Source organism: Chelonia mydas, chromosome 8, assembly GCF_015237465.2.
Source record: "Chelonia mydas isolate rCheMyd1 chromosome 8, rCheMyd1.pri.v2, whole genome shotgun sequence".
NCBI classification, from domain to species: Eukaryota; Metazoa; Chordata; order Testudines; family Cheloniidae; genus Chelonia; species Chelonia mydas.
This window is the reverse complement of record NC_057854.1, coordinates 31,032,895-31,056,561: the sequence shown is the minus strand read 5'-3', so window position 1 is coordinate 31,056,561 and position 23,667 is coordinate 31,032,895. Positions and strand designations below refer to the sequence as shown.

The 23,667-nt window shown below is 43.0% G+C and overlaps 2 protein-coding genes across 7 annotated transcripts in view; one reads left to right on the top strand and one right to left on the bottom strand.

Moving 5' to 3' along the window:
• The window catches only part of KCNIP1 (potassium voltage-gated channel interacting protein 1), a 770,055-nt gene that overhangs the window by 697,281 nt on the left and 49,107 nt on the right, over window positions 1–23,667 (bottom strand). The window lies entirely within an intron of this gene.
• KCNMB1 (potassium calcium-activated channel subfamily M regulatory beta subunit 1) lies at window positions 3,281–22,223 on the top strand. 6 transcript variants are annotated; one of them, XM_043520987.1, is made up of 5 exons: window positions 3,281–3,454; window positions 5,309–5,427; window positions 12,992–13,161; window positions 15,533–15,728; window positions 20,439–22,223. In XM_043520987.1, the coding sequence occupies exons 3-5, from the start codon at window positions 13,025–13,027 to the stop codon at window positions 20,721–20,723; spliced, it is 618 nt and encodes a 205-aa protein (XP_043376922.1). In that variant the 5' UTR covers window positions 3,281–3,454; window positions 5,309–5,427; window positions 12,992–13,024; the 3' UTR covers window positions 20,724–22,223. The 6 variants fall into 6 exon arrangements, with proteins under 6 accessions (XP_043376922.1, XP_043376921.1, XP_043376924.1 ...); XM_043520986.1 differs by having other exon boundaries at window positions 5,309–5,495; XM_043520989.1 differs by having other exon boundaries at window positions 5,309–5,547.

Sequence of the window (23,667 nt, the reverse complement as noted above, 5' to 3'; positions counted from 1 at the left end):
TGAGACCCAAAAAGGTTCAGATCAGATTTGATAAAAGCTTTATCTGGCTGTGCCTGCCAGGAGTAGTACTGAAGTCAATGGGGCTCCACACAGATACCGCAGTCTGCCCATGTGCATAGTCCCCATAAAGTCTCAGAGAAGCATCCCAACTTTGGAATGTTTATCAGACATGAATCTCTGATCCCGTCACATGTTCCAGCTCTCCTATATTGATTTGTTTTTTGTTTGTGCCAATACTGTCTCCAATGCCTACTTGTACTTAGATACAGTACTATCGAGATAGAAAAATGTATGTGTGTGTGCCCGTACCGTACATGTATGTGCGTGTAACAACCATAGACATGTGAGCAAGAGGGGACAGGGAGCCTTTAACAAATGGAACTGGAGCATTAGCATGGTTCAAGTCTAAGGTGTCAACTTTAACCATGGCCAGAGCAATCTGATGCTACACAGTCAAATGCTAAGAGTATCTCTTCCCTGCTACACTTAGTGGAACCTTGGTTTTTCACTCTAGCAGTATTTTGCCTGGGAAGTGCACAGGTTTTGCCATTGCTTTTGCAGTGAAATGCCTTCACGTATGGATTGATTTTTCCCCCCTAAAAGATCTGCTCTAGAAATATTTTTTGGGAATTCTATAGCCTGTGTTATACAAGAAATCAGACTAGATGATCACAATGGGCCCTTCTGGCCTTGGAATCTATGCTTCAAACTAAAATCAACCTGAGTGCATTAGTCTGTGGACATGATGAGATTGGGATGAGGAGAAAGGACAGCAAGAAATGAAGATTCATCAGTTTTAAAGCTAGTGGAGACCATTGTGATTATCTACTCTGACCTCCTGCATAACACCAGCCAAAAACCTCACCCAATGTTTTTCTGCATCAAGCCCTTAACTTCTATTTGAGCTATACCATGTATTTTAGAAAGATATCCAGTCTTAATATGAAGTAGTAAATAGTGGAGAATACACTACTGTCATAAATATAAAGGGAAGGCTAACCGCCTTTAAATCCTTCCTGGCCAGAGGAAAAACCCTTTCACCTGTAAAGGTTTAAGAAGCTAAGATAACCTCGCTGGCACTTGACCAAAATGACCAATGAGGAGACAAGATACTTTCAAAGCTGGGGGGAGGGGAGGGGGGGACAAAGGGTCCTGTCTGTCTGTGTGATGCTTTGTTGGGAACAGAAAAGGAAGGGAGTCTTAGAACTTAGTAAGTAATCTAGCTAGATATGCGTTAGATTTCTGTTTTGTTTAAATGGCTGGTAAAATAGCTGTGCTGAATGGAATGTATATTCCTGTTTTTGTGTCTTTTTGTAACTTAAGGTTTTGCCTAGAAGGAATCTCTGTTTTGAATCTAATTACCTTGTAAGCTATTCACCATCCTGATTACAGAGGTGATTCTTTTACTTTTTCTTTAATTAAAATTGTTCTTCTAAGAACCTGATTGCTTTTTCATTGTTCTTAAGATCCAAGGGTTTGGGTCAGTGTACACCTATGCAAATTGGTGAGGATTTTTATCAAGCCTTCCCCAGAAAAGGGGGTGTAGGGCTTGGGGGGATATTTGGGGGGGAAGATGTCTCCAAGTGGGTACTTCCTCTGTTCTTTGTTTAACACACTTGGTGGTGGCAGCATAAGGTCCAAGGACAAAAGGTAAAAGTTTGTACCTTGGGGAAGTTTTAACCTAAGCTGGTAAGAATAAGCTTAGGGGGTCTTTCCTGCAGGTCCCCACATCTGTACCCTAGAGTTCAGAGTGGGGAAGGAACCTTGACAACTACTTTTCTAAGTAAGTTTCTTCTAATGGTTTTACCCTCACTGTTAAAGATTTGCACCTTATTGCTCGTCCAAATTGTATAACTTCAGCTTCCAACACACTGGATTGTTACTTTATGAAGCATGTTATGACTTTTTCTGCTATATTAAAAAGAGTAGTTTACCATCAGAAATCTCTCCATGTAGATACTTGAAGACCATAATCAAGTCACCTCTTAAGCTTCTCTTGGATAAACTAAATACCGGTAGTTTGAGCTTCTTTAGTCTCTCACTAGAAGGCATGTTTTCTAGACCTCATTGTTTCAAACTTTTTTCTGAACAAATTTTTTCAACATCTTTTTGGACACCTAAACTAGACACAGTAATCCAGAAATAGTCTCAGTGAAGCTGTGTATAGAGGTAAAACCACCTTCTTGCTCCTACTTAATATCTCCCTGCTTATATTTCCAAGTCTCACATTCATCCTTTAAGTTATAGCATCACACTGGGAGTTAGATAAAAGCATTACAAGAAAAAATTGATTTTGCTGAACTCTGCTCTGATTTACACTGCTGCAATGCCATTGTCCATTAGCTCAACTCTGACCAAAATCAATGGAAACAAAAAATTATTAGTAGCTGGTGGCTTTTCTGTGGCCTATGTGGAAAGAATTGTCAGACTTAACTCAAGACCTACTGGACAATAAGGTATCAACATAAAAAAGAATATTTCCACCACTGTTGCCACTAAAGCACTCTTCCTGATAGTCTCAACTCAGCATGACTGTCCAAGATTAAGACTCAGGCACATTGGAAGGGAAGGCTGGTGTTACTGCTGTCTGCACTATGCTGATTGTGTGTAGAACTCGTTTCATTCTGTATCAATCTGTTTCTTATTACTTGTCTAAATTCTCTGAAGGCCTAATTTTCAAAATATCACGAAGCGAAGCATGACTGTGTGGTATATTAAATACGCACATACTGCAATTCTGCATCTAAATTTTGTGCATGTAGAGATCCAGATAGGCAGCTACCTCTAGAGCACTGCTTGCATATGCAACAGTAATCATATGCTCAGTTTTTACGTACAGCCCTGGCATTTTGATCTTTAGAAAAGATCAGGCTCCTTTAACTCCAAAAATAAAACTTAAATGCAGTTAGCTAACTTCGGAATAGTGAATACAAGTTCAGATTACTTTACTTTTCTTGCCCATGGGTGTAACGTATCATTTTTTTAAAAAAACTGTCATTGGTAGCAGGGTCATTACTTTTAGATTGAACACAAAGGGCCTGATTCTCTTTTATACTAAAGTCAATTTCTAGTGCCCTGGTAGTGTAAAGAGAACATAAGCAGACCTGCTTTGAATTACCTTTACACGGCCAGAGCACAGGAAAGGAGCTTTAGTGGAAACGAGAGTCAAGCCTCTGAGCATTGTGGCTTTCTACTTTTCAGCAATTAATCTTAAAAGGACTGCATCCATTCATACCTTACCATTTATGGTAGGAATCTTCATAACAGGGAAATAAGCTCAGAGTTCAGCCACAGCAAAACAAACCCAGAGGAGTCCTGGAAGGGAAAGCTTTTAACTCTAGGTTTTGCTGTTTCATCACTGGTGTGGAAAGGTTTTCACCTACCAGGATCAGTTAAACAACAGAAACTATGTCATGAGCTAAAGACTCTGAAAGAGCAGCATCTGCCAGTGACTGTAAGTACCACTGAGAAAGTTTTGCCTTAGGAATGTGTGGGACAGCCTTGTCTTTTGAGAAGAAACAGTTTTTATAAATATACAGGACCGCTTCTGGACACACAGCTAACTTTTAAGGTAGGGGGAAAGCCGTTATCTAGTTTTCATCTTTCAGATATACATCATAAAGTTATTTCAATATTTCAATACGCATGATGCTAATAGCTTGTGAATAACACAACGTGGGGGAACTGCTGCTCTTTCAGGGCCAGTACTTATTAGCAAATGTCCTTAGCGTCAGGAGCACTGCGACTGGGCTTTTCAAAGAGCTTAAGGGAGTTGGGTGCCTTAAAGGGAACTGGGCACCTATCTCAGACTTCTTTGAAATTCCAGTCTCAAATGGCCAAATAGGGTGCAGAATCATATTAGGGAGCGTTCAGAAGAAATACATTAGAGATACCAGACTGAATAAGAGCAGTTGTTCAAATTATTATATAAAGCATTAGAAATCAGAGCTAGCCAATTGTTACTCCCTGACATCTCACTCCTACTTTACAGTTTTTGACATAAGAAATATCCAGCTTTTTCCTCCAGTCTAGTTTTGTCATGTGAACAATGCTTTAATCACATTATCAAATTTACACCCCATGGATGTCAAACATGGTATAAACTGGTAGTGGTTTAGCTACCCAGGTCTCTATATGGTGTGGAGATGTAAAACTATGTGTCTTTTCTCCTTTGGTTCAGTATCACCCTTTACTGTAAATACCAGATACACAGAATGGGATCAGAAACTTAATTTGCTTTCTTGTAATATTTTTACTTTTGATTTCAAGGGGTTGTAATTGGGTCTCTCAGGAATGGGGACTGCTGTGACTCTCAATATTATGGGCAAAACAATCTAACAGAGACTAGCAAGCAAAAGAGGGCTTGGAGATGCAAAAGTAGGGAAAGGAAAATTTGAACATCAGTCCAAAATCTTGAACATCAGTCCAAATACCCAAGCCAGGACACACTACATGAAGCTGCCCAGGACATGAGGTGGGGAGCAGGCCAGGAGGTCACAGTAGGCCAGAGGGCAGTACGTGGAAGGGAAAGGATCCAAACTGGTTTAAAAATCTATACACTAAAAACAAGAGAGCACACTTTGAATTATGGGTCCATAATTCCATTTCAAGATGCTGGTGACTGTACAGGCTCCGATAGCTTTGCTGTCAAGAGTTAACCCCCCCCCCCCCCCACACACACACACAAAAACAAACGACCCCTACCTGAATGTATGGCTCTATGATTGTATACAGATTGTCTCTCCTTATTTACTTGTTATTTATTCTATCCATGAACTGCATTACCAATAAACCGGCAATAATCTCTCTGAGGTAACTAAATGGAGCCTTCTTCCTAGGAGGCCAGGGAAAATGGCACTTCTCTTTTTAATGCAGGCCAGAACAGAGTACTCCAAGGGCTATAAAACCGGATGGCTGTTAAAGAGTTAACATTTTAGATAATAAATAGATGGCTATTTACAAACAGCTCTCAAAGTGGCTTCTTGATTAAATTCAGACTCACAGAGCAGCTGTGTAATTCAGGGAAATTAGAGGCTATTAGGTCAGGGCCTATTTAGAGTATTATTAGTTAATCATCATAGATCCAAATGACCACTACGCACATTGGTGTAATGCAACATAACATCCACTGCCGCTGTTCATTTAAAAGCTAAATGCTTATAGGAAATTCAATGAATGGTGCAGGACAAGGTTCCTCTATTAGCGATTAACTCTGTTAATATTTACTGCCTACCTCAGTTCCACACTAAAGAGGCTTCACCAAGGGAGCCAGTGGAGGTGGTCAATTTCTCCTTCTTTGCTCTGGCAGGTGTCTGTGAGTGCTGTGGACTCTTACCACTCGTGATTTCTGCATCAAATCTAGGAGCAGCATGGATTAACCACGAAGGGAGTTTCATCCTTAATCAAGGAAGGTCACAGGAACAAAAGGTCCCTGAAGAAAAGGAGGAGGGGGGAGTTTCCCCATCGAAGATAAAAAGTCTACTAATCAAATTTGGGTATTCAGCTCCAAACCCATCCCTAGTATTATCACCAGCAGCTGTCACCGTGGTGATTATACGTTGAAATTGTACAGCGAATGTACTGTATAATTTAACTAGACTGAACAAAAAGATTGGTGGGGGGGGGGATTATGAAAAGCTTATATTTTCCTAATAGTTATGGAGGCACCCTAGCAGCTTCAGAATTATGGCTACACTGAAGCAGGACTTAAATCCACATGTGCTCCCCTTCAGTGTCTCCAGATTTAAAACAGCAACTCTTCCCAGGCCAATTAAATTTTTCATATTTCATTTGTCAAATATTTACTAACTTTGGTAGAGGAAACACTTAGAATAGTTCAGAATAAAATAAGGAACATAAATAGGAATCAGAGTTTATGATGTGCCATAATTAACTCTTTGGAGACAGTGGGAAAATTTATATATTACATAATATCACACTTCTATACACGTGTGTACAGATGCACGTGTGCAGGCACAGAGAGCACCTTCATTTGTCTTCCAAACCAGAAAATGGAGGGTTTTTATCATTAACAAGAACTAGTAAAACATCTGAATGGTTATTTGTATATGCAAGGGGTTTAAAAAAATAAGTATATCAGGTCAATGTCACTGAACTTTACTGTCCTGTCTTACATCCCCAGCTTTTCTTCAGGGGGGTTTCTATATACACGCTAAGTGTGGTTTTACAATTTTTGCTACATCATCTCTTCATCCACTCACTCAATTTATACGCATAAAAAAAGGGCAAAGGAACTTTTCAGTTTTAGGGACTAGATTCTCAGCTGGTATAAACAGGTGAAAGCAACACAAGAGTCAATGGAGCTACTCTGGATAATGCTGCCTGGGGATCTGGCCCATCACATGGTGCTTGTAAAAGTGCTGTCTGATGGTTTTAGAGGAGTCTTTCGTGTTAACGTTCCTTGCATAATTTATCATTTGTTTGTTTTGGGGTGGAGCAGAAATGTATCTGAACTGCTTCAGGAATTCTGAGAGGCAGGATTGTGCAGCAGTTAGCATAGGAGAACTGAAGTCAAGAAGTCTGGTATTTCCTGTTCTGCCACTGGCTGCTGTAACTCTGCTCAAGCCCCTTAGCCTTCCCGTACCTCAGTTTACCACTGTGTAAATTAGCTATCTAGCTTCAAGAGATGCTGTGAGGCTTAAACAAACTGACAAATACTTTGGGATGATTAGATGAAAGGTGCAAGAGAAGTGCAAATTAATGGATGCAGCAGACATCCCAAGAGAGAGACAGAGCTACTGATTAACAGTTCTCATAATTGCATTATTTCTTTGGTTAATAGTCCCAGGGCAATAACTTCTTGTTTTACATATGATGAGGGGATTGGTCTCCTGCATTGTCTCGCAGTATAACTGGGATGGATACTTAACCACTGTAATTCTGCTAACAGGCACAAATGGCAACATTTTGCCTCTGGAAGTCATTTTCTATTGGCGGGGAGGAGTGGGGGCGCACCGGGTGCTTTAACTTTTTCCTGACCCATTGAAAAGGGATCTCTGTTAGGACCATATGGGTGAATTCCATGTGATTGATAGAGCTGGTTAAGAATTTTCCAACAAAAGGATTTTTCAGTAGAAAATGCAAGAAAAATGTCACTTTTGCCAATTTTTTTGGCTTTCCATCAGAAAAATCAAATCAAAATATTTTGTGGCAGGTCAGTTTGACCTGAATTGAAACATTTCAGTTGTTGAACTGAACCAAAGCACTTTGTTTAGTGTTGGTTCATCATTAGGCTGTATCAGTAGTTTGTACAGCACTGCCTCCTGGGAGTTGCAGTTTGGGTTCCCCACATCCTCATTCTCTTCTCTGGGCCAGGTTCCCTGGCCAGACTACATCTCCCATGTTGCACCACAGTCTCCCTTCTGCCCAAGCCGCATGGTGCAGTTTATTGTCAAGCTGATTCAAAACAAAATGTTTTATTTCATGTCTGAGTCAAAATTTTAGGGAACTTTTGTTCCATTAAAAAAACTGATGGTTCAACTTTGGCCCATTTCAGGATAAAAACAAATGCTGAAATGTTAGAATTTCCGAAAGGATGGAAATTCTGATTTTCACTGAGCTCCATCGGCATCCTGCCATTGAAGTGTGTGTGCCTGGGCTATGGGTTTGTAGGACAAGGGAGCACAAGTCTGATAGCAGTCCCAAGGTCTGAATCCCATATGGCTGCATGTAGTGCCATCACCATACCACACCTCAGAAATCAGGTATGGTTTGTGGGTCCATTTGTCAATTTAAGGAGAAGATGCTTTTTGATTAGGAACCTCAGCAAATTGTACTTGAACTTCATTGAACTGATTCTCTTCAAAGCTGGTCTCTCTAGCAGAGCTCACAATGGGTCTAAATATCTTTTTAGGGTGGAATTTTATACTGAACTGAACAAATTTTCCATACTGCAACTAAATGCTGTTACTCAATGAGGAACAATTATGTTTCCAAAGAGACCTTAGAACACAAATCATCTCTTTGTTCAATATTTGTAACCCTCCCCCACTTAAACCCCCACCCCGCAGTTCCACTAACCTCAGGGTGTGCTGTGCTATCAACATAACAGCATCAATGAAATCACATGAGAGAATATATTTGTTGTTAGTAACGATGCTAATACTAATGGCTGCTATAAAATTATTTTTCTAACAGCAGCAAAGTCTTAACTGTCCAAATATCTGGTCATTTGACTATCAAAATTAACCAGTCAAATGACAATACTGCCATGGTTGAATGACTGAAAGATAATTAAAATAGAAAGCCACATATTAATATCATCACATTCTTCTTCAGCTCCTCCTCTCAAAAGCTGATGGCATCTTTAAAGTTCCTTTCACCACAGCAATTGTCTTGGTTTTTATTCTTCTCCAGACAATGCTTCCTGCAGTGACATTTTGAAGTCCGGTGGATTCTGGGAGCGGGGGTGGGAGGCAGGCACCTATTTAAGGGTAACTCATCAAAGGATTGTGGCCAAAATGCTAGAAACAACAAAAGAGTTCTGTGGTTTAGCCCTTCACTGTGGAATAATTTTTGCATTCCTGTTCAACAGTCCATTCCTAATCAGCCAAGTGCATGAGCACCTGTTCAGCCTTAGGCATTGACTTCACCTTGATGTTAAACCTCAATGGCACTTAAGCATGTGCTTTCGTGATTTGCTGAATGGGATAGATTTAAACATATGCTTAAGTGCTCTGCTGAATCAGGGTCCCTCCGCTTGCCAAAACTGAGCCTCAACCCTTCTTATAGCTATCCATCACTGATGAACATGGTAAGTAGCCGCCTCTTTTAAACTCTGACTAGAAGATGTTTGCTCTAAGCTCACAGTTGACACCACCTAGGCAAACCCTTGAGCCTCCACAGAGACTCTGTGACATCAGCATGAGGCGGTATGGATTCAAGGATAATCCATGTGCAACAAACTGAAGAACTGGGGCTAGGTGGGTTTAATTCAGCCTGCTGGATTATTCCCCCACCCCACTTCTCTACTGTCTCTCCCCCCAACAAATCTTATAAGTGTGCTGAAAATATGATTTCTGCAAGTGTGGTTTACACCCTATTTCCATTAAAAAAATTATACTGGTGATGCCCATCAATGGCGCATATGCATATAGATTATATATATCTATGCCATTGATGGGCATCACCAGTATAATTTGGAAGTTCACAGTTGGGAGTGTGTGTACACACACACACGCACACACACACACGCACGCATACACATGCACGCGCACACACACAAGAAAGAGCAGTATGGTTGCAGTTCACAGCTGGGAGTGTGTGTGTATATATATATATTCTTATTTGCTAAACATCAATCATGCTAAATTGGCAGAGAGAATATGGATGAATAGCAGTAATTTTCAGAACTCATTAATTTCAATTGCTGCAATTCCATAGAAATCATCATCAGTACCAGTGAGGTTATCATTTAGACTTCTATTTAACAAAGGGGGACAAGAACACTCCAAACCCCCAAATTCAGTCCATTGTACAGAAGAACTCTAATACTTTACCTAGATTAGCATTTTTCTTAACATTCCCCACTGTCACACTACCACCAGCAATAGCAATTAATTGAATGCTGGTGCTGACTAGGTAGAAATGTCTAAATCACTGTCCAATCCTAACCACAGCAGGTTTAGGTGAACACCGTTCCTGAGGTTTCACATTTTATTGCCAATTGTTCTTACAACCCTAGAATATATATCCATTCACACCCTCCATGACCAATGTTCCCTCTATTTTTTTCCATCCATGTGCGGAATCAATTTTATGTGCACAGAGGTAATGTGAGGATGTGCGCCACCAGTAGAAATTAAAAAAAAAACCCACTATATAATATATATTTTTAAAAAGTTACCCTAGGGATAATTACTCCAGGACAGGTTAGGCATTTTAGAATTCACTTCTCAAAGAATTAACTTTAAGTGTAAGAGAGAAATAAAAGTTATGAAATGCATAGACCAGTCAAAAACCTAAAATAACAGCACTTTGAAAGTATAAAATTACAGAGAACATATGTGCATTGCAGGAAGTACCAAGAAGTAATAACAACAACAATACGTGTGTGTGTGTGTGTGTGTGAGACACACACACACACAGACAGAAACAGTGTGTATGCTGCCAGCTGGGGAAGTTTCTGAGAGAACATGCGCTATTAGAGCGCGCGAGAGAGATTGACTGTGTGTGCTGGCTGCTGGTGGAAGTCTCTAAGAGACCTTGCGCTGTCTCTTTAAGGTACTCACTCAGACCCTCTCCTGCTCAGAGTCCTGAGCCCTGTCCCCTCTCCCCTGCTCTGCAGAGATGGAGTACAGGCAGAGGTGAAAGTAAGCCGGTACGCCCCGGTACAGCGTACCGGTAAGAGCCGGTGTGCCTTACCGGGACCGGCTTTCGCAGACTGCAATTTAAAGCCCTGGGGTAGTGGCGGCGGGGCTCTGGTGGGGATTTAAAGGGCCCTGGAGCTCCAGCCCCCACTACCATCCTGGGGCCCTTTAAATCTCTGCTGGAGCCCTGCTGCCCAAGCCCTGGGGTAGTGGCAGTGGGGCTCCAGAAGGGATTTAAAGGGATTTAAATCTCTGGCAGGAATTTAAATCTCTGCCAGAGCCCCGAGCCCCAGGGTAGTGGTGGCAGCCAGGAGCCCCCAGGGCTCCTCACTGATTTAAAGAGCCCGGGGCTCTGCTGCAGTAGCAGCAGCTGGAGCCCTGGGCCCATTAAATCGTTCCTGAGCCCCAGGGCTCCCAGCCGCCTCTGCAGCTGGTAGCTCGGGGGTGATTTAAAAGGCCCCGGGCTCCCAGCCACCACTACCACAGCTGGAGCCCCAGGCCCTTTAAATCAAGATTTAAAGGGCCCGGGGATTTAAGGCCCTGCCTCTTCCAGGTTAAGGCCTCGCCTCTTCCAGTTGAGGCCACGCCCCCTGCTCAGGACTGGTAAGTCCTCTAATTTACTTTCACCCGAGTATGGGGCAGAGGGAGGGGGACACCCGGACATCAGCATAACCCTCCCACCGCTCTGCACAGCCAGCAGGAGGGTCCCAGGAGCAGCAGGGGCTCCAAGGTAGAGGGCAGGAGCAACATGGCTGCCAAGCAGCAGGGATAGGGGCAGCTGAACACATGCTGCTGGATGTGCACGGCTCTACTAATCAAGTGTGTGGCCCCTGAATCACTCCTGGGCAGACATCCAACTGCACAGCTTAGAGGGAACATAGTTCATGACCCTGTGTAGCACTGAATTTGCCAAACTGGGTATTTCACACAGTATAATACATAAGAACGGTCATACTGGGTCTAACCAATGGTCCATCTAGCCAAGTAACCTGTCTTCTGACAGTGGCCAATGTCAGGTACTTCAGAGGGAATGAACAGAACAAGTAATCAAGTGATCCATCCAATTCCATTCCCAGCTTCCAGCAAACTGAGACCAGGGACACTTCAGAACATTGTTTTGCATTCCTGCCCATCCTGGCTAATAGCCATTGATGGACCTCTCCTCCATGAACTTATCTACTTTTTTTAACCCTGTTACAGTCTTGGCCTTCACAACACCCTCTGGCAAAGAGTTCCACAGGTTGAGTGCGCGTTGTGTGAAGAAATACTTCGTTTTGTTTGTTTTAAACCTGCTGCTTATTAATTTCATTTGCTGACCCCTAGTGCTTGTGTTATGAGAGGGAGTAAATAACACTTCCTTATTTGCTTTCTCCACACCCATCATGATTTTATAGACCTCAATCATATCCCCCCCATTAGTCATCTCTTTTCTAAGCTGAACAGTCTTATTACTCTCTTCATATGGAAGCTGTTCCATACCCCTAAACATTTTTGTTGCCATTTTCTGTCCCTTTTCCAATTCCAATATATCTTTCTTGAGATGGGATGACCAGATCTGCATGCAGTATTCAAGATGTGGGCATACCATGGATTTATATAGAAGCTATACGATATTTCCTGTCTTATTATCTATCCTTTTCTTAATAATTCCCAACATTGTTTGCTTTTTTGACTGCCGCTGCACATTGAGTGGATGTTTTCAGAGAACTATCCACAATGACTCCAAGATCTTTCTTGAGTGGCAACAGCTAATTTAGATCATATCATTTTGTATATATAGTTGGGATTGTGTTTTCCAATGTGCATTACTTTGCATTTATCAACAGTGAATTTTATCTGCCATTTTGTTGCCCAATCACCCAGATTTGTGAGATCCCTTTGTAACTCTTCGCAGTCTGCCCAGGACTTAGCTATCTTGAGTAGTTTTGTATCATCTGCAAATTTTTCCACCTCACAGTTTCCCCATTTTTCCAGATCATTTATGAATATGTTGAACAGCACTGGTCCCAATAGAGACCCCTGGGAGACACCACTATTTACCTCTCTTCTTTCTCAGAACTGATAATTTATTCCTGCCCTTTGTTTCCTGTCTTTTAACCAATTACTGATCCATGAGAGGGCCTTCCCTCTTATCCCAGAACAGCTTACTTTGCATAAGAGCTTTTGGTGAGAGAACTTGTCAAAGGCTTTCTCAAAATCTAAGTACACTGTATCCACTGGATCATCCTTGTCCACATGCTTGTTGACCCCCTTTCCCCCAAAGCATTCTAGTAGATTGTGAGGCATGATTTCCCTGTACAAAAACCATGCTGATTCTTCCCCAACAAACTGTGTTCATCTATGTGTCTGATAATTCTATACTTTACTCCAGTCTCAACCAATTTGCCTGGAACTGAAGTTAGGCTTAGTAGCTTGTAATTGCCTGGATCACCTCCGGAGCCTTTTATAAAAAAATTGGAGTCAGTATTTTCTTTTACTGGACTTACTTGACTGTCCTCTAAATTTTAATGTGAGTGAGGAGCTGTAATGGATCAGGTTCCCCTAAACCCCTCACGATTTGCAATATCTTGAATCAAAGCCTCTTAAGAGTTTATATTAAATCTAATACTAAATCTGATGATGATTCTGGTTGCATTTTCCCCTGTTTTTATGTTTCACTCCAGAACAAGAAATTTCAGAATCCATAACACTAAATCATGTTGGGGAAAAAACTGGTGACCGCACACAAGCGAGGGGAGACCAGGGCATTGTGCCTGGGACTAGGAATGGTTGCATGCTCAGTGATGATGTACTTTTTTGTTGGAATCACAATTATGCCATCCTACGTGAACAGGTAACTGCAGTTATTCTTTTGTTATAACCATCAGCCTGTGTTTTTCTGTTGTTATCATGGTTATTATTTTTGTGGAGCCCAAAAGTTCCTTAGGTGCTTCACAGAACAAATCAAAGGATACTGCCATAAAGAGCTTACAAGCTGATTTTAGATCGCATGAAGTGGGGAGGGAAGCTGTTAATCATGAATAGTTAATAGAGTTATGGGGAAGCATCTGACACAGGAAGACATCCTTTCAGGATTAGAATCACAGCAGATCCAGAAATGCATTCTAATTTTCTGTGAAAGTTTTAGAAAAAAGGGAAAAACTTTTATTTTGGTCAATGTTTCTCACAGAATTTTTCAGGTTTTCACTGAGAACATTTTGGCTTTCGGTTTTGAAAAACATTTTTCAGTTTAGCAAAAAACATTGCAAATCTTCAACAACAATAGTTTATGTTTAAAAGCCATATTCCCTTTTAAAAAAAAGTTTTGATGAATATATTCAAACCAGCCCTAGCAAGAATGTATGACCTCTGGCAAATAAGCCAGGTCCATAGTCCTAAGCTTTAACTCTTTAACCACTGGAAGCATTTTGTAATGAAATAGTGTAACCCACTCATCAGAGCTAATTACAGGTTCTCTTCTCACCCTCCTCCCCCACATACCATGGGAAAATGCCCAATCAGTCTGCAAAGGACACAAGTTGGTTGCAGTCCCTGCTAGGGTCTAGAGGTCCACAGTTCAATTTCTAATTTGATATCATACCAGTAAGCGTGCATATTTTTGTTTTCTTTATGGACAGATTTTTCTGTGTAAATAGATTTATATCCATGAATACACATACACACAAGTCCTCTGTTGCTAGGATCCTGTTTTAGCACCCAAGGTAGGGGGCTTGGGGCTTCTGGATCAGGCTGATAAAGTTTTATCCTTGCTGTCACCGTGAAGATCTGAGTGGCCACGGTGTGCAGCATAACTATAGCCATGAAGTTCCTAGCTTGCCACAGCTGTTAACATCATTCAGTGATATGCTTAGGAAAAAAGCTGCTGAAAGCCTCGTACAAAGATCCTATGTATTCAATCATGCAAATGACCCTCTTAATAAAGACAAAAGTGAAAACCTGCAGTAAATATAGGATTTGAGAGTTACCAAACATTAGTTAAAATGTTTTTTATTTTTCTGAAGCATCCAAAGCAGGTGTAGGCAAACTCACATCCAGCCCTTCAGATGTTTTAATTTGGTCCTTGAGCTCCTGCCTGGGAGTAGGGTCCGGGGCTTGCCCTGCTCCGCACATGCTGTGGCTCTGCGTGGCTCCCGGAAGCGGCAGCATGTCCCCCTTCTAGCTCCTACGCATAGGGGCAGCCAGGGGACTCCACACGCTGCCCACCCCCCAAGTGACCATTGGCCAGGAACTGCAGCCAATGGGAGCTGCAGGGGCGGCACCTGCGGATGGGGCAGAGTGCAGAGCCGCCTGGCCACACCTCTGCATAGGAGCCGGGTGGGTGACATGCTGCTGCTTCCGGGAGCTGCTTGAGGTAAGCACCACCCAGAACCTGCACCCCTGACCCCCCTCCTGTGCCCCAACCCCCTGCCCTAGCCCTGATCCCCCTCCTGCTCTCTGAGCCTCTTGGTCCCAGCCCAAAGCACCCTCCTGTACCCCCAACCCCAGCATCCCCAGCTGGAGCCCTCACCCCCCCCCCCGACACACCCAAACTCCCTGCCCTTGTCCGGAGCCCTTTCCCACACCCTGAACTCCTCATTTCTGGCCCCACTACAGAGCCTTCACCCCCTCCTGCACCCCTACCCCAAATTTTGTGAGCATTCCTGGCCTGCCATACAATTCCCATACCCCAATGTGGCCCTCGGGCCAAAAAGTTTGCCCACCCCGATCTAAAGCTCTAATATGCTAAACTGTATTTCAGAACATATACATACAAGGTCAAATTTTCATTCAGGTCTCTGCAAGTGCAGTGAAAAAAAAAACACATGCATCCACATTTAAAATATTTACCAACGAGTATTAGAATTCACACAAACAAACCCTAGTTTTTCTGTTGTTCTTTTGGGGGTGCCAACTTCCAACACATCCAAGCATGGGAGATAAAATCTGCCTCTAAATCCATCCAATGAATGGCTAATGGGTGAGTAAAAATCCATATCTTCTGTGCACTGCCTCTAATCCTAACCCACCCTATCTGTCTGTTTGGGTTTGGCTCAGAGCCCTTGCATACACACTCTATCCACACCCCCAGCCCACCACACTGCTGACGGCTTAATGACACATGAAACACCACTATGGTGGAAAAGTTGTCAACAGCGCTTGGACAGAATCATGCTGTGAAAAAGCTGTCAACAAAGCATTTAAAAGCAGTATGATTTGTTTTATAGTGTTTGGACCAAAGAAACTACGTGCAAACTGCTCAAAACCAACATCAAGGACAAAGTCCAGTGCTCGTTCAACAATGGTGAAGGCGATGAAAACATTTTCCAGTATCCTTGTCTAGAGGTGTTGGTTGATTTGAACTTCTCAGGACAAGAGGTTATGCTCTATCATACCGAAGAAACGCAAGAAAGAAATCCCAAGGTATTGGGATTTAAATGTATTCATCAGAATCACTGTTCATATTTGTCACGTGTGGTTCAGCAGGTTATTTTAATAACCAAGCAAAGCACTAGTGAATTAACTGAAAATAGAGCACAGACTTGTTAGTCTTTCTTCATGCCAATGCTTCTGCTTAGACCAAGGCAAATGTTGAAAAATTCAGAGTGAGGACAAATTTGGCATGTATTATACATGCAGTATCAGACATATTTAAGGTAATATTTGAGAAGCAATTACATCAACCAAAAATAACTATTAAACATTTATAAGCATAAAATATACATAAATCTCTGTACGCTGAAGCACAATTCAGAGGAATAGATCAACATGTGTGGTTCGCCCAAGCATTTGTTGAATAACCCTGGGGTAGGTTGAGGTTAAATGTGGCCCTGATTAAAAACAGAGCCGTAAAGTTCACTCCCATTTGGGGAATGCAGGAAATAAGATGGGAGGTAGAAGGGGGAAAAGGTGGAGCGTTTGGGAACATGAAACACCAGTGGGTTTGGTACACCTCAGGTGGGAGTCAATAAACTGGGAATGTGGGCACCCAATCCAGCAGCTGGGTTTGTTCTTGGTGTAATCTGCAACTGTTTCTACCCTCTGTTGCAACAGAAACTTGAGCTTGGAAATACCCTTGAATAGATGGGAGTGTTACTGAAACAAAACCTTGGCAGAGGTTGCACCGTGTATTATGGTGGAGCTCCATTCCAGGAAGGGCTGTGGGAACCTTGACAGCTGGGAATTCAGCTTCACTTCCAGGGAGTATACAAAGTCTTGAATAACTTGGCAGATCTAACCTGGGATGGCAGTCTGGAAACAAACATGTCCTCATGTCAGTTCCAATACCTCCACTTGTGCTCCTGTCTGGAATCAACTGTCTTGTAGTGTTTTTAAAATGGCAAGGTCTGGTCCCCCAGCCTGCCACTGGAAGTGAAGCAACCATTTCAGAACATCCAAGAAGATGTGGGTTGAATGTGGTTCCTAAATACGGGGAAGATTTCAGTGGCTGCTTTTTTCACAAAAACAAGCTCTCGACTCTCATGGGGCGGGTGTAAACCAAAATGTTCAGATCCAAACACCCTTGAACTTTAGGATGTTCACAACCCAAACCAGAATATAGGCCTGAATTCTACAATTTGTCCCCATCTTTATAGCAAGTTGAACTAAACCTCCAGAATTACACCTTTTTCAGTGAAGGGGAGGGAAACATTTTCAACCATAGAAACAGCAAAATATCACCCTGCAGCAAGTTCCTGAACATTCACTGAAATATTTCTTGCATGTGAAGTGAAAATTCATGGTTTCACTCAGCAAGCTAGCTTTAAGAGGGAATAAATAAGGGAAAAAATAAGATAGGAAGCAAAAAATGTGTGTGTTTGAGAATGCCTGTGTCTGGTTGTATGGTATGTGAATGAGCTGCCAGTTTCATGGAAAGACTGACATTTCATACATTGCAGAATGGTTTAAAGTGAGATGTGGGGAGAAAGTGTAGGATTGCTGTAGATATGTCTTCAGTCCATTATGCTGTCCTGTACTTGCTTTTGACTAAGAAACATAGATTAGAGTGTTGTGAGTAGAGAGAGTTTTGAATGCTAAAAGCACAGAATTACTAGAGTGCACATAAGAAAAACAGTAAGGATTAGATTAGGAGATTTTTATTTCCTTGGTACATCATCAAAATAAGAGAAGGACCCAAACGAAAATGCCAGGTGCCCTTGACCCTTACAAGACTTCAGAAAATTCCATATCTGACTTTAGCAGCTTGGGTCAATTATCACTTCAAAGTCCACTTCAAGACTGAAGAATATATATTAAACATTATGAAGCACGATGGGATTTAAACATGCAGATAGTTTGGAGCATTTGGAAATGTGGAGGGTCAATCTTCAAAGGCTGTTGCAAGCTTTGCAAATACAAGGTCTATATTCCTCTATAGTTCAAACGTATGGCAATTCTAAGATCTGTAGAAAAGCTACATGTAGTATCTCATTGTACAGAATTGCTACTTGCAGGCAAAATTACAGGAGCTATGCACACAAGTAATAGCAAGAAGAAAAAATGTGTTTAAGTGTAGAGGCTTGGTCAACGCTTCTTTGAAAATGTAGTGAGTTTAGCTTTTAAATTAAAATGGTTTTCACAGATTTGAGGTGGATTTAAGATCTCAAGATTAAAAATTAGGTAAACATACAAAACCTTTACCTTTGGGGGGAAAATTTCTCTGCCCCTGTGAAACTCCAACTATAGGGAATCTCAGACATTTAGGGACAGTGCACTGAATACTCTCCTTTCCATAAGGCAGTCTGTGAGAGCAAGTTCAAGGACAGTGGTTGACTCTTAGGGTCCAATATTCAGCATAGTGGGTGATACTCATCTCTCTGTAGGAGGCCAGAACAAGTCCTTATGCACCAGAGAAACCCCAGTTAAGCCCTATTATGAGACTTACATGGACCTTTAATGGTACATAGACTTTAAGGTGAATCTCTGCATCGGGGTTAGTTTCAGCCTGTCTACATGAACTTGGAATTCCTCTTCAGGCCTTGCTCTATCAGAGGGCAGTCCTAAAACGTCTAGGAATAGATTTGCAGTGAGATAAATATTATTGTTTTATGGGGCCAATTTTATTTTTGCACATAGAGGGTTTTCTTTCAGGTTGTAGTCACTGTTGCCTTGGGAAAAAATCTCATTTTGTTTACATTACTTTTGTTTAGGTTATTGGTTTTGGGATAAAGCTTCTGCATTTCGACAGTTGAAATTTTAAAATTACTTCCAGGTTAGGCTAAACTGATCAACAAACACTATCTACTCAAGAGGTGAAAAAAGATGCCAGAAATGGAAAATAGTCGTACTGCAAGTACCTCAAAATGGCTTGTGGGTTAATGCTCTGAAATAAATAGCATTTCCAGTAATTTAATGTCAGTCAGCATTCCAAACTCATAGCTGGGATTTGGGCAAAGGGCTTTTATTTTAGCCAACCCACTTTAATGGGTGCTAATGAATGGTGCAATAAACACTGTGAACCTGAACAGAAGTATAATTTCTTCGACAAATTAAGCCTGTTGGCACAGTTTTTGCCAAACTGTCTTCGAAGAGCAATGAATGGATTTTATGCCTCTTTAAATGGACTCCCAATTACATTTGAAAGCCCCCTGCTTGTCCATGAGGAAGGCATGACTGGATAGCTGATCTCTGCTTTCTCTGTTTGTCCATTAAGTTAGGCAGTTACAGAGACAAAGAATGGCTCTCGGCAGACAGCTGTATTAAGAATCCAGCAACACCTTTCCTCTGAGAGGCAGTGTGAGCCCAATGGATAGAAACATGGATAGACACTCAGAAGAATGGGGCTCTGTTACCTGCTCTGCCACTGAACTCCTGTATTACAATGAGAAAGCAAATGCACCTGACTTCATTTCCCATCTCAGCTCTTTTCTGTCTCACCTAGTTAGATGGCAAGCTCTGCAGTACAGGGACTATCCTTCACTGGGTGTGTGTGATTTAGTACCTATCATAATGGGGTACTAATCACAGCTAGAGCCTATAGGTACTACATTAATACAAATAAAATAACATTGATCACTATCTATTTCTTGCACTAGAAAGCTACAAAATTGTTTCATAGTGTAACCAATTAAAATACTCTCTCCCCCAGTGAAAAAGTAGGTCATCGTCTTTCACTAATTACAGAGAGAGGCACACACTAAAGTAACTCAAATACTGGCCAGGTACTCTTGGATAATTGGAATTTAGCCTACTCCAGCACCCCAAGATAAATGCTCCATGGCAGCAGTGGTAGACTAACTCATGACTGTGAAAGCCCTATCAGTAGTGACGTACCTTTGTTCCACTGACTCTGCTCCCTTCCAGCCAAGCCCATTTAGGAATTTCTGTACAACTAATGTATTGGTCCTGTGGCAGTGCCAGAAGCCTCAGTCAGGGATCAAGGGCCACAGAGCTAGGTGCTGTCCACTCACAGAAAAAGTACAGCCCTTGTTTCTGTTTAAAATCTAAGACCCTGAGCTTTGTAAAAAATTATGCATGGGCTTCACTCCAAGAGCAGGAGCTGTCCCGTTGGCTCCCACAACACTTTTTCATAGATTCATAGCGCTTGAGGCCAGAATAGACCATTAGATCAGATCATTAGGCTGACCTCCACAGGCCACTAAAGTTCACCCAGATACCCCTCAGTTTGAACCCACTGTCTTTAGTTAGATGAAAGCATTCCAGTCATCAGGATACTGAACTATTTATGTGCCATAGGCAGAGAACAGGAGGGACTAAGGTGTTCCCAATGTCTGATGCCCCTGCAATGGTAGAGAATTGATTAGGTGAGATATGTCCAGATGATCCTACCAGGCAACCCACATCCCATGCTTCAGAATAAAGCAAAAAAAGGTCCTTGCCAATCTGACCTTGGGGGAAAATTCCATCCCAACTCCAAATTGCTATTCACGTGCATCAAGTTACATGTGTGCGTAACCCTTTGCAGGATTGGGGGCTCAGTGTACGACAGGAGACAACAACAGATAGGTAGGGGATGGACAAGGTAACGGCAAGACAATATTTAGAGATACTCTCAGATGTGCACATAACCTTTTGTTTGAACTAGTAAAGTGATGTTTTAAGAAAGGTCTCACGTCACTGCACATCCTGCAGTAGAACAATTGCTCTAACAAGTATCTTGATTTCTCATTTTAGTGCTCCTATATTCCACAAAACTTGAAGAACGACAAAGAAGTTAAAATGCTAATAGAAAGCGCCGCAGAAAATTTCCGAAAGCATCAGACTTTCCCTTGTTATTATGACCCAGAACAAAGACAGACAAGTGTCATTTTAATAAGGCTATATCCTCCAAAGGGCCTTTTCTTCGCTTTCCTCTGGCCTTCCCTTATGTTGACTGGTGGAGTTCTGATTATCATCATGGTGAAAGTCAGTCAATATATTTCTGTACTTTCTGCTTGGCAATACAAAACAAACATATAATGTTCCACAACAAAACAAGCTGAAGTTCCTTTTCCCCCACACTCTGCCTTCTCAGTCTGTACTTTGTAATTCTTAAAATGTACCAGGTTCAGTGGCCAGAGTTCTAGAGAAGAGATATGTTGTCTGACTTTATATACCATATATTACCATGGGACTTCTCTGATGCCTACACTGATGGCCTGTTCCCTGAAAATGACCGTTGCTCTCCATTCAGTTTCCAATTCACTGCAGTATACAATGTGAATCCAAAGTACTCCATGTTTATTGTGTTTGATTAGCACTCTTGACATGGATAGCACAGGTAGGGTTGCCAACTTTTTAATTGCACAAAACTGAAGACCCTTGCCCCGCTTCTTCCACAAGGCTCCGCCTCTGCCCCTTCTCTGAGGCCCCACCCCCACTCACTCCAGCCCCCTCCCTCTGTCACTCGTTCTCTCCCACCCTCACTTACATTGGCTGGGGCAGTGGTTGGAGTGCGGGAGGGAGTAATGGCTCCAGCTGTGGATGCAGGCTGAGCAGAAATAAGGGGTTCAGGGTGCAGGAGGGGGCTCAGGGCTGGAGCGGTGTAGGCTCCAGCTGGTGGTGTTTGCTCTGGGGTGGAGCAAGGGATGAGGTTGGGAGTGTGCTCAGGGCTGGGGAAGAGGGTTGTAGTGCAGGAGAGGATGCAGGATGTGAGCTCTGGGAGGGGCTCAGAGCTGGGATAGGGGTGCGGAAGGGAGTTAGTGTGTGTGTGGGGGGGGGGTTCTGATCTGGGGCTCAGGGCTGGGATGCATGCTCTGGGAGGGAGTTAGGGTGCAGGAGAGAGTTCTGACATAGGGCAGGGGGTTCAGGGTGCGGGCTCCAGCTAGGCAGTGCTTACCTCAGGCGTCTCCCAGTCTGCAACACAGCAGGGGTAAGGCAGGCTCCCTGCCTGCCCTGGCTCCGCACTGCTCCCAGAAGTGGCTGGCCCCTAGGTGGAGGCGCAGCCAGGTGGCTCTGTGCGGTGCATGCTGCCCGCGCCTGCAGGCGCCGCCCCCACAGCTCCCATTGGCCATGGTTCCCTGCCAATGGGAGCTGTGGAGGTGGCGCTGCAGGGTGGGGATAGTACACGGAGCTTCCCTGCCCACCCCTGCACCTAGGGGCCAGACTTTCCAGCCACTTCCAGGGAGCTGTGCGGAGCCAGCGCAGGCAGGGAGCCTGCCTTAGTCCCACTCCGCTGTGCACCGGACTTTTAAATGGCCCAGTCAACGGTGCTAACCAGAGCAGCCAGGGTCCTTTTTCGACCAGTCATTCTGGTTGAAAACTGGATGCCTGGCAACCCTAAGCTCAGGTCCTTTCATCATGTATTCTGTGAACAGATGTGTCAGCTTCAAAAGAAAAAAAAAATCAGAACTAAGCTGCAGATTTTAAGACCATCAAGCACCAATGGAAAAAATAACCCCACTCTCACTGAAATGTAAAGTTCCTTACTGTTTGCTGTACAAGATGCATGCTGAAACAATAAAAAACCCCTCCACACATTATAGCCTGTTCAATGTCTTTTCTGAATTTCTTGGTAGATTAGTGACAAGAGCACACTGTCAGGAAGCAATCAGAGACCACATACAAGCCTTTACTCTCTAGGCCACTGCTTCAAAACCAGACCAGCTGAATACAAGTTAGTACCATCAGCTCTTCATTCATGTTTATACCATGAGTTCAGCATCTGAGTTCAAGTCCTTGTGGACAAGTGTTCACAAAAGACACCTTTGCAATTAGCACCCTTGCTGGCATCCTCAGTAGGGGAAGTCAAGATGAAATCCCCATGGAGAATGCATTTGTTTCTTATTTTTAATGGGATGGTCCCTCCAGGTCAGGGAGATGTGGAAGATCTTTGTATTGAATTCATTTTCCAGATGTTCTCCTCACCACGATTAAATTAACATGAACCAAAACATTCTGTAGTATCTGGCTGATGAATCTTGCCCATATGCTCAGGGTTTAGCTGATCGCCATATTTGGGGTCGGGAAGGAATTTTCCTCCAGGGCAGATTGGAAGGCCCTGGAGGTTTTTCGCCTTCCTCTGTAGCATGGGGCACGGATCACTTGCTGGAGGATTCTCTGCTTCTTGAGGTCTTTAAACTACAATTTGAGGACTTCAATAGCACAGATATAGGTGTGAGGTTTTTTTGTGGGAGTGGTGGGTGAAATTCTGTGGCCTGCGTTGTGCAGGAGGTCAGACTAGATGATCATAATGGTCCCTTCTGACCTAAATATCTATGAATCTATGAATTTGTAAAGTATGACAGCATTTCTCAAACTGGGGTCCGCAGGCCATGCTGATCAACTCCTCCCCCTCCCTCCCACCCAGCCACCCACCCAGTGCCTCCTGCACGCTAGTAGGGAATACACAGTGGTGAGCTGGAGCTGATTCGCACGAACCAGTTGTTAAATTTTGAAGCCGGTTTAGAACCGGTTGTTAAAGGGGTGGGCAAACTGTGGCCTTTTCGTCCCGCCTGAGCTCTCGGCTGGGGAAGCTCCCCTGAGAATTTTTACTCACCCAGCAGCACTGCGGGCGTTCAGCGTCACTTCGGCAGCACGTCCTTCACTCGCTCCGGGCCTTCGGCGGCAGGTCCTTCAGTGCTACTGAAGACCCGGAGCGACTGAAGGACGTGCCACCGAAGACCCGGAGCGACTGAAGGAACCGGTTCTTCAGCTTCTGGCAGCTCATCACTGGGAATACATATGAGACGCTTAATATGTTCACCTCAAAAGCAACTTGAGTTGGCTGTACTGTTCACCCTGAATCACTGAACAACTGTTGAGAGTGAGAGATCAGTTCTGGCCAGGCATTTGGGGATATTCATTTCATGATCACAATTATGCTTCTTTAATCTGTTTTAGACAAACAACAAGAACGGTCACATGAGAAATTCTCTCTTCCTTCATTACACCCCCCTATGCACACACAGCAAGGTCCCAATAG